Source organism: Miniopterus schreibersii (assembly GCF_964146895.1).
Source record: "Miniopterus schreibersii genome assembly, chromosome: X".
NCBI classification, from domain to species: Eukaryota; Metazoa; Chordata; class Mammalia; order Chiroptera; family Miniopteridae; genus Miniopterus; species Miniopterus schreibersii.
Window position 1 is genome coordinate 65638393 of NC_138104.1, and position 12064 is coordinate 65650456.

A 12064-nucleotide genomic window follows, 5' to 3' on the forward strand; every position below is an offset into this window, starting at 1 on the left:
AATATACTTACAAAACTCAGTACACTAAAATACAGGACATTACCATCACCCCAGAAAGTTATCTTGTGTCCCTGCCCAATCACTTCCCGTCCACATCCTAGCTCTGGCAGCCATGGATCTCATTTCTAACGTAACAGATTAGTTTGCAAGTATTACAGCTTCATATGTTTGGACTCATATAGTATGTACTCTTCTTTCCTTTGGCTTCTTTCACTCAGCATAATATTTTGACATGTATCCATGTTTTTATGTGTATCAGTAATTTATTCCATTGTATGAGTGTATATCATACATTATCTATCCACTGATTCTCCTATTGATACTTGAGCTGCTCCCAGTTTTTTGTTTTTATTTTGCTATTATAGATAAAGCTGTGATGAGCATGTTTTACAAGTCTTTTTTAGACATAAGCTCTCATTTCTCTTGAATATACCTGAAATTGCCGGGTCACTGGATAGGTCTATGTTCAGTTTTATAAGAAACTTTACATTCCCACCAACAACATATGAGAGTTTCAATTGATCCACATCCAGACTAACATTTGGTATTGCCAGTCTAAATTTAGCCATTCTTGTGGGTATGTTATGATATCTCACTGTGGTTTTAATTTGCATTTCCTTAATGAAAAACTATTTTGAGCATCTTCGTATAACTTCCTTTGTGAAGTTCCTGTTCAAATCTTATGCTCACTTTTAACTTGGCTATCTTTTCATTATTAGACAATAGTTTTAAGCAGAGGTCTGACAAGATCACTTTCATGGTCCTGATGGTTCTCTCTGGCCACTGCATGGAGGAAAAACTGCATCCAGGAGATGAGTTAAGACGTTAGGGTAATGATCCAAGCAGAGATGACAGGGGCCTGGGCTGGGGTCTGAAGCCTTCTTGCCAATGCTTGCTTGCATTTCCCCTTCTCCCAGACTAGTTCAACTGGGGAGGAGCAAACAGGCCATAAAAACAAGCAACTGTACTGCTGCTGCTAAAGGAGACCCACGTAACTTGCAGCATTGTCAGTTAATGTGGCAATATCAGTGGCAAGTGAATAAGGAGAGCCAGTGGATTCTTTAGCCTGAGCAAACCATCAACAGTAAACTCAACAGGGATTTAGTAGGGAGGTGGGAGGTGAGACAATAGATGTAACCTGTTGACAAGAGACTGTCACTGTCACCTACAGACAACATATGGGGCTCCTATAAGGCCAGCAGAAATGTTTTCTTGAGAAAAAATACATAACAAATAACATTTCAGAAATACACTCCAAAACTATAGTTGAGTCTATGTGCCTAAGAACCAAGATTGGAAATGCATGAATTATGATTGTTTTTAGGCTGAAGAGCATCATTTATTTAAAGGTGATTATTTTATCTTCACTCATGGCATTAGCATGTTGACACAGAGGACAGTGTCTGAGAATTTGTGTGCTTATCATAACCATGTTTCAATTTCACACTTGTATTTTTTGCTAGGACCTCTTTTATCTTCTTTTACTGACATCTATAATTACAGAGGGCACAACTTAAGCTAAAAACTGATTATTCTTTACAAGAGAAGTTCAAATATGAGCTTAATTAATAAATTTCTTAACACTTCCTCCTTGCTAAAGCATTCATTTTTAATAAGGAAACCCCCTGACATGTCATTCAGACTTTTATTCATGTGCATGCATACATAAATTACTACTGCCCTCATCTCCCCATGTGGAAATATCATTTGTCACCCAGGAGTAATTGGTTCATTTGCTAAGTTTGCCCTTTAGATGTTCCATGTTTTCCTGACACCTGCAAGGTTCATTTAGAGGCCTTTAGAGCTTTTTACTCAAGATGACAGTGTCTGAAAAGGTGTTCTGAAGGACAGATTTGACTACAGTATTGTTTGATCAGAAGAAAACACTGTTCCCATATAAAAAGCATACAATTCCTGCAAGAAAGGAGTAAATGCTAGTACCACTACCAGGATGTCAGGGAGTATAACAGGGTTACAACCAGATACACTTGTGACTTCTTATATTCATAACTGCAACAACCTACCATCACAGCAAGTTAAAGCCACAAACTGCTACAACCAAAACTTACCATCAGAACAGGTTACCATCATGATAATTACAACCACTAGCCATCATAACCACAAGTTACAATATTTTTTTATGTTTTAATTTATCTTTATTGTTGAAAGTATTACAAATGTCCCCCCTTTCTTACCATTGATTCCCTGCACCCTGCACCCCCGCCCCAGGCCTTCTCTCCACTATTGTCTGTGTCCCTGGGTTATGCATATATGCATATAAGTTCTTTGATTAATCTCTTCCCACCCACCCATTCCTGCCTTCCCTCTGAGGTTCCTCAGTCTGTTCCATGCTTCTGTGACTCTGGATCTATTTTGTTCATTGGTTTATTTTGTTCATTAGATTCCACATGAGTGAGATCACATGACACTTGTCTTTCTCTGACTGGCTTATTTTGCTTAGCATAATACTCTCCAGTTCCATCCATGCTGTCTCAAACGGTAAGAGATCCTTTTTTATAGCTGGAAGCATTCCATGGTGTAAACATCTGAGAAGATGTTTGATATGATTTCAACCTTCTTGAATCTGTAGAGAATTGTTTTGTGTCTTAACATGTGGTCTATAATCTTAATGTACCATCATAACAGGTTAAAACCATAAGTAATAATCACAAATTACAACCATAACCTGTTTTGTCATATCAAGTCTGGATAAAATTTCTCCATGTTAGGGTCACATCTGGACATATATTATGATAAAAGGTTTGCATCATTGGCATTTTGGAGAATTAAAAATATCTGGCTTTGGGGGAGAATATGACTATGAAAGGATGGCATGAGGGAGTTCCCTTGTGATGAAAGAGTTCTTCATTCTGCATCCTGATTGTGCTCGTGGTTACTAAAATCTACACTTGTGATAAAATTTGATAGACCTACATGCACACAGGTGCACATACACACAAACACACACACACACACAAACGCATGTGAAATCTAATGAAATTTAAATAAGGACTACCCTTGACTTAATAACAGTATTATACCAATATCAGCTTCCTGGTTTTTACAATGTACTGTGGTTATGTAAGACAGGGGAAACTAGGTGACAGGTACACAGGAATACTCCTTAACAATTTTTACAACTTCTTGTGAGTCTTAGACTATGTCAAAATAAAAAGATATTTTGAAAGATGTTTTGCTTGCTATGAGTCTCTTTAAAAAATGCTTCTCACAATAATTTTTGCTTCTCCCATCCCAAGGGTGATAGGCTCCCCAGCTGGGGGACTCTTCCCAATGAGTCCTGCATCCCTCGGTTACTGTAATTGGTGCTGCCTTGGCAAATGGCTTCTTTTAGTGTAGAGATATTAACACATGCAGCACCCTGGCTTAAGGAACATCACGGAAAATGTGTAGCTTTTCAAAATTGGATTATAAACTCTCCTCCTTGAGCTGCAAAGTCTACATCATTCCAAGTGAACCCCAAGTTGCAAGTACTGATGTCTGGGAACTACCTCTGACTTCCCAGAGGCTAAGAATGGTTCAATCAACCTAGTGACAATGTAATCACATTTTAAGTGAGAATAAGGTGTTCAGACAGATCAATGTTCCTACCTCTACCTTTGTCAGGGTTGTAGTCACCACCCCCTAATATGTCTTCCAGATCCTTGTCTGAAAAACCTGGAGAAAAAAGAATATACAGTTCAATAACAAAAAACATTTTTTAATGACAAGAAACTTGCGTTAGTTAATGTTGCCCAACAACCCCAGAAAATGATTGCCATTTAAGAATATTCTTGATCAATGTGGTAGGCAAAATTCTAAGATGGCCCCCAAGATTCCCTCCCACTAGTATACCTGTCATCCCATTACTTTAAGTGCCAGCAGGACCACAAATAGGATGGCTACTGCTCCTGTGATTAGCCTATATTACATGACAAAAGTGAAGGGATTTAGTAGATGTAATTAAGGCACCAAAAAAGTATGGCTTTATATTCATCAAAAGGGAGATTATCCTGAATAGGCCTGACTTAATCAGATGAGACCTTTAAAACAGGGTTGAGACCTTTTCTGAGCTCAGATACTAGAAACAACAGAGTTAGTCTTCTTCTCCTACTCTACGCACCTCTGTCTCTGTACTCTGTTTTTCTCCTGCTGGTCCTGGAGAAATAAACAGCCTTTAGTTCTACAACTGCAAGGAAATGTACTCAGCTAACAACTACATGACCTTGGAAGAGAACCCAACCCCAGATGAGGCCACAGATTTGGTCAATACCTTGACTGCTACGAGGCCCTAAACAGAAAATTCAGCTTAGCTGTTCCTGAACTCCCCAACAAAGGAAACTGAGATAATAAATATATATTGTCTTAACTCACTAAGTTTGGGATCACTTGTTATGCAGCAATTGAAACTAATACGAGGAAACAGAGTAATTAATTTTATTAGAGCTCAACTACTAACTAGACACCTTTCAATATTCTATGTGATGAAATAAAAGAATGCTTAAAGCATTTCTGTTGCACTCCAAAGTATTATAGTTGGTTCAAACAGCACCTGTGTGGTTGTTTCAGTTTTGAGTTGTATTAGCTGCTCTGTGTCATGAAGACAACTTTTACTGGAAAGAATGAATGATGGGCAGACTATGGTTGTGGCAGCTTAAATACTTGGCTGATGATTTCTTGAAAATGAATGAAATGAGGCTGTCACTTAAAATCACTGGCTGTATTTGTTGTCAATGATAAGATTTCAAACAAGAATTAAAATTTCAAAAAAATCTATATCTACCAATGTGAGCTTAATAGCTTCCACATCCTTAAAGACTTTTTCTAATGAGATGGGTGGTAATATTAAAAACAGTGAATTCTAAGTATTGCATGATGAAACATGGCATTTTTTGGAAGATCAAAAGACCTTGGGACAACAATATTTTCCAAATGATCAAAGCACAATGTACAAAACCAAGAATGGGTAAAAGTTCCACTGAGAGTGCAAGAAGAGTCTTGTGGGGTTTAACTCAATTATGGGAAGTTCATTGATATGATTTCATATTCCACACTGCACTTAACCTAAAAGAAACAACCACTGGTTGAGTTTAAGTTTTTAGTGTCTTATCAAAGAATGTCCGCAATGATCTGAAAAGTCTATAGAAGTATTCCTCCCTTTTCCAGCTGCATATCTAAATGAGGCCAGATTTATTTCATATACTTCAACCATTACAACATGCTACAACTGAATCCAGAACCAGCTGTGAGAACTTTAGTTCTTCCACTAAGATAGCCATCATATAAATTTGCAAAAATGTACAAAAAAAGCTTCTCACTAAATTCCATTTTTGTCTTGCCAAGTATAGTTATTTCACATAAAACTATGTTATTTATGTTAACATGCATAGGTTTATTGTTGTTCATTTTAAATTAATAAATACTTAATTTTTTTCAGTTTTAAGTTCAAAGATGATAAACATTGATAGATGTGACCCACATAGCCAAAAACCCTTGAGATCCTCAATAATTTTGGGAGTCCGAAAAGTTTGAAAACACTATTTTAGGGTTCTCCTGTGCCTTGAAGTGCCCCCAGCTCTGCCAGGCCAGGAGTGGCTCTGTGGATGTAATAATTAATAAGCTACAACTCAACCAGTGAGCTATAGTGCTGGTCAGTGCTTTCAACCAGCTACAACTTACCTCCTCCTCCTGCACTTGGTTCCTTGTGGCCATCATTTTGATCATTTTGATCATCCAAAGCATCAGCCAAGTTGAAATCATCTACTTCTTAAAAGAGAAAATCAATTGGTTAAATGACAGGTAGCCCACTTAGACACTACCCCAGAGGGAGCTCCACGGGGTCTTTCCTTACTGTCTTCCTCAGAGAAGCTTGTTACCTGCAAGCTTTGCTGGAGCTCTGGTCATTCCTGGCCTTTTAGTTGTGGTGGTGACATGGTCCCATCTCTCTAAAAGAGAGAGAGGAGAGAACAAGAGAGCACATTCAGTAACAAAATACAGCAGCCACTTCATGGCTCAGGAAAGTCCTATCATGAGTAGTGTACCCTTGTCTTGGTTCTCAGGGCCCCTCTTAAGCCTCTGAGAATCACTTAGAGAAGGATGAGGAGATGTAGGAGGTTTCAATGAGACAAGTTCTGCTCACATTTCTTCAGAGGATAGGTGGTGAGATGGACATTGTCCCACATGTAACCTGGTGATTAATGGAGCTGGGGCTTTAGCCCCATCTCCTAGAGATGATCACATGGTCCAGTGAGTTCCAGAGCTTGAGCATGGCCTTTGAGTGCTTCAAGTCTTATTTTCCACCACTATCAACCTGGCAGCATAACCACAGACACTACTGCCCAAGGATGGATGGAGGTAATGTTCACAGTAGAGTATGAGAGTGTCTTATAAGCTGCAAGTGGTTATAACACCAAGAAAATATTTTATATCAGTGTGGCAACTACTGCAAATATTAGGTTTATGGGCTCAACCATATTCCTTTAAAATTATGGAATTCTTTCGCATCGATTACAGGGTATGCCAAGCACAAGTTTTCCAATAGTTTCTTTTCTTAAACATCAAGACTATATTGTAACTGTTATAATATTAGTAGTGTAGTAGAGACAAAGAAAATTTAAGTAATGGAAAAGGCAGAGATGAAACAGATTTAAGTATATACAGCAATCACTCAATAATTATTGACTACTCAAGAAAAAAACAACAAAATAGAAATTAATTGAAAGTAAAAGGATGCATACAGTTATAGAATGCAAAAAGCAACCATAAGAGAGCTGGAGTAGCTATATCAGATAAAACAGACTTTAAGACAAACATTGTTGCAAGAGTGACATTTTATAATGATGAAACAATGAATCCAGCAGGAAGATATACAATTTTAAACATATATGTATCTAATAACAAAGCCTCAAAATACATAAGGCAAAAATGACAAACCTGAAGGGAAAAATAGTTGGAGATTTCAATACCATCCTTTCAATCATAGAACAGTTAGATAGAAAATCAAAATGGAAGTATAAGACTTGAGCAACATTAGACTTACCATCTATAGAACATACCTCCCAATAACAGAAAATACATTCTACTCAAGTACATATGGAACATTCTACAGGATAGAAAATATGCTAATCTACAAAACAAACCTCAATATATTTAAAAATACTAAACACAAATTGTATTCTCCAACCACAATAAGATGAAAATAGTAATCATTAACAGGTCATTTGGAAAATTCACGATTATATGGAAATTAAACAACACACTCTTAATAGCCAATGGGTCAAAGAAGAAATCACAATGGAAATTATAAAACACTTTGAGATGAATGAAAATGAAAACACAATATACCAAAACTTATATGTTGTTGTACAAGTAGTGCTCAGGGAGGAATTTCTAACTGTAAACATCTACATTAAAAAAAGATCTCAAATCAAAAACCTAACTCTTTCATATTAATAAACTAGAAAAAGTAGAAGAAAATAAATCTAAATCAAGCATAAAGAAGAAATTATTATATAAGAAATAAATTAGAGAATATAAAATAATAGAGAAAGTAAACAAAACCAAAAAGTTGATTCTTTCAACAAAATTTACAACTTGTCAGCAGATTGACCAAGACAAAAAGAAAGATTCAAATTACTAAATTCAGGAATGACAGAGAAGATATCACCACCAACCATACAGAAATGAAAAGGCTTATTAAAGAATACTATGAACAATTATATTACAATAAATTATTGTAATGGATAATAAATGGAAAAATTCTGATTAATACACAAACTACCAAAACTGAATCAAGGAGAAACAGAAAACCTTACTAGACCTATAGCAAGTATAGAGATTGAATTACTAATTTAAAAACTTTCCAGAAAGAAAACTCCAGAACCAGAAGGCTACATTGGTAATGTCTACCAAATGTTTAAAGAAATATCAACACCAATTCTCTTTAAATTCTTCCAAAAAATACAGAATGGAAGACTTCCTAACTCATTTTATGAGGTCTTAATACCAAAGCCAGACACATCCACAAGATAATTACAGACCTATAAATCTTATGAATAGATGCAAAATCCTCAACAAAATACTACCAAACCAAATCCAACACCATATTAGGGTTATACACCATGACCAAGTGGGATTTATTCCAAGAATGCAAGGGTAAATTCAACATAAGAAAAATCCATCACTGAAATATCCAATATTAACAGAACAAAGGGAAATAAAACACATTAATCATCTCAATAGATCCAAAAAAATCATTTTACAAAAGCTAACATTTCATAAGCCTTTTCAATAAGCCTTTTCAGTTCCTTGAAAATGTACTTAGATGCACAGGATTTTTTTTTTGGGGGGGGGGTTGTTGTTAATCCTCACCAGAGGATATTTTTTCCATTGATTTTTCAGAGAGAGTGGAAGGGAGGGAGGGAGGGAGAGAGAGAGAAACATAGATGTGAGAGACACACACCAATTGGTCGCCTCCCACACACACACCGGCTGGGGGTGGGGAGCCAACCTGCAACCTAAGTATGTACCCTTGACCAGGAATTGAACCTGCAACCCTTTGGTGTGTAGGCCAGTGCTCTCACCACTTAGCCATACTTGCCAGGGCGAGCAGAGGTTTTAATTTTGATGAAGTTTAATTTATTTTTTCTTTTGGTGTCATCTCTAAAAATATGTTGCCAAATAAAAGGTCATGAAGATTTACGCCTTCATTTTTTTTTCTAAGAGTTTTATGGTTTTAGTCCTTATATTAGATTCTGAAACCATTTTGAGGTAATTTTTTATATGGTGCAAGATAGGGGTCCAACTTCATTCTTTTGCATGTGGATATCCAGTTGTTGAAGCAACATTTGCTAAAAGGACAATTATTTCCACCATTGAGTGGTCTTGGCACCCTGTTAAAAAATAATTTACCATAGCCCTGGCAGTATGGTTCAGTTGGTCAAGTGTTGTCCCATGACAGAAAGGTCATCCGTTTGATTCCCAGTCAGGGCACATACCTGGGTTGCAGGTTCAATATCCAGTCAGGGTGCATGTAGGAGGCAACCAATCCATGTTTCTTCTCAAACCAATCTCTCTCTCTCTCTCTCCCTCTCCCCCTCTTTCTCTAAAAAAAAAAAAAAAAAAATCAATAAAAACATAGTTAAAAGAAAATCAATTGACCATAAATATGAGGAATTTGTATGGACTCCCAATTCTATAACACTGATCTACATGCATATTATTATGCCAGTATCACACTGTTTTGTTTACTGTAGGTTTGTAGTTTTTCAAGATAATTTTGGCTATTTAGGGCCCCATGCTATTCAAAATGAATTTTAGGATTAGTTTATCCATTTCTAGGGAGAAAAAAGGCAGTTGGAGTTTTGGTAGTGATTGCATAGAATCTGTAGATTAATTTGGAATACTGCCATCTTAAAATATTGAGTCTTCTATGATCTTTGGATGCTGTTTCATTTATTTAGGAGTCTTTAATTTCTTTCAACATTGTTTTGTAGCCCTTAGTGTACAAGTCTTTACACATCCTTGGTTAAATTTATTCCTGAAAATTTTATTTTTCTTGGTGCTACTGTAATGGAGTCATTTTTTTATTTTTATTTTCAGATTGAGAATTGCTAATATATAGAAATACAACTGATTTTTGTATATCAATTTCATATGCTGCAACTTTGCTGAACTAACTATATCTCATAGTTTTGGGGGGCATAGGTCTGGATTCTTTAGTGTTTTCTATATAAAAAATCATGTCACCTTTGACTAGACGTTTTCTTTTTTTCTTCCCAATCTAGATGATTTTTTTCTTTGTCTTGCCCTGGTTAGGACTTCAAATACAATACTGAACAGAAGGGGTGAGAGCAGACATCTGTGTTTGTTGTTAATCTTAGGAGAAAAGCTTTCAGTCTTTCATCTTTAACAATGATGTTTACAGTGGATTTTTTTCATAGATGCCCTTTATCAGGTTAAGGAAATTTCCTTCTATTCCTAGATAAAAATTAACAAATACCATATGATTTCACTTATATGCAGAATATAATGAGCAAAATAAACTAACAAAGTGGAGACAGACTCATGGATACAGAGACCAGGCTGACAGATGTCAGGGAGGAAGAGGGTAAGGCTGGGTGAGAAGGGTGGGGGGATTAAGCAAAGAAAAAAAAGAAAGACTCAGAAAACAGTATGGTTATTGCCAGAGGGAAGGGGGTGGTGGATGTAGAAGAGGGTAAAAGGTGTATAAATGGTGATGGAAGGAGACTTGACTTGGGGTGGTAAATGCACAATACAATATACAGATGATGTATTATAGAATTGTATACCTGAAGCATATAGAATTTTATTAACTAATGTCATCCTAATAAATTCAATTTAAAAAATAGAAAGAAAGAAAAAGGAAGGAAGGAAGGAAAGAAGGAAGGAAGGAAGGAAGGAAGGAAGGAAGGAAGGAAGGAAGGAAGGAGGGAGCCCTGGCAGGTGTGACTCAGTGGTTACAGCATCAGCCTGTGCACAGAAGGGTCACAGGTTTGATTCCCAGTCTAGGTCATGTACTTGGGTTGCAGGTTCAATCCCCTCCCATGTTGGGGTACATGCAGGAGGAAACCAATCAATGTGTCTCTTTCACATCAATGTCTCTCTCCTCTCTCTCTCTGCCTCCCTCCCTTCCATTCTCTCTAAAAATCAATGGAAAAATATCCTCAGGTGAAGAGTAACAAAAGAATAAAGAGAGAGAGAGAAAAGAAATTGAAAAGGCAACTTACAAAATGGGAGAAAATATTTGTAAATTATATATCTGATAAAGGTTTAGTGTCTGGAATATACACAGTTATAGTCACCAGGAAAATGCAAACAAAACCAAATGAGGTTCCACTTCACTAGGACTGCTATAATTTTTTTTAGAAAAGAAAAATAGATTAAAGACATAAACAAAACACTGGAACCACACAAATCTTAAAAGAAAACAGGGAAAAACTTTCTTGACATTAGACTTGGTAATGATTTCTTAGCTATGACACCAAAAGTACAGCCAAAAAAACATAAATAGACAAGTGGGACTACATCGAACTAAAAATCTTCTGGACAGAGGTTGGGAAGATGGCGGCACTGTGAGAAGAAGTGGAGCGCCCCTGCTCCCAGCCATGGACTCAATTTATTGCTAAAATACTGTGTAACCAGCTTGGAAAAACCAGAGAAGTATACCTGAGTGGACATATTTTGAGTAGGGAGCACTGAAGAAACACCAAAGAGCCTTGTAATGGGGAGGGGGATAGAAAGGTGGAGTCCCCCCTGAAGCGTGTGCTGGGTTCTGAGGCCCTAGGGCTAGAGGCTGAAAAGCCCCCTACCCTTGGGAGTGTGGATTTGCATCTAAAAGCTGGGATCTCAAACCTGGAGCAGAGGAGGAGTGCCCCACATGGAGGGCAGAGGGACCCAGGGGAACAGTGTGCCTGAGAGGAGGGGACCACACCTTCTCAGTGAAATAAAGCTTCTAATGGCAACTGCCACAGGCCTCTTTCACACAGGGTGCTGACCATAGGAAAGGTGGTCCCAAAGTGTGTGGCACCTGAGTAGGAAGGGATGAGAGGTCTATACTGAGGAGCCAAATACAGGGACCCTCTGCCTTCCTATAAGGCATTGTGTTGAGCTCCAGAAAGCATTTAATCTGTGTGGTGCAGGGAAGGAAAAGAGAGCCCTCTCACCACCAGAGACTGACTAGAGCTACCTGTGGGAGGGAGTTTTCTTTCAGCCACCTGAAATCTCCTTGGGCAGATTCTGGGATTTTTGACCTTCCCTGAGGGGTGCCTGGATAGCATACAAGGAGATGCCCCAGCTTTGCTGAGATCATGGGTGCAGGGGAGCTGCATGGGGCTGACTTTGTGTCCCCTCTTGCTAGGTGCCTTGGTGTAGGGGTGGCTGGACCTTGCAGGGCAATCTCTGCTTGTGTGTTGCTTTGTGCCTTTTTGAGTTTTTAATTGATGAACTGGCTTCCACTTTTCTAGCTTGCATTGGGTGGACAGACCTGTGGAAGCTGGAATTTGTGTCTGCATAGTGGAGTGTTTGAAATATGGGCCCTTGCAATCAG

At 37.7% G+C, this 12064-nt stretch overlaps 1 protein-coding gene across 6 annotated transcripts in view; it reads right to left on the minus strand.

Moving 5' to 3' along the window:
• Positions 1-12064, minus strand: part of CD99L2 (CD99 molecule like 2) — a 149695-nt gene that overhangs the window by 38628 nt on the left and 99003 nt on the right. For 2 of the 6 annotated variants that reach the window (XM_081126188.1, XM_081126190.1), the window contains exons 3-5: positions 5874-5942; positions 5677-5763; positions 3610-3675 (exon numbers count right to left, since the gene is read on the minus strand). In XM_081126188.1, coding sequence (XP_080982314.1) covers positions 3610-3675; positions 5677-5763; positions 5874-5942 — 222 coding nt within the window. The remainder of the gene's footprint in view (positions 1-3609; positions 3676-5676; positions 5764-5873; positions 5943-12064) is intronic. The other 4 variants (XM_081126191.1, XM_081126186.1, XM_081126189.1 and 1 more) reach the window with 2 other exon arrangements.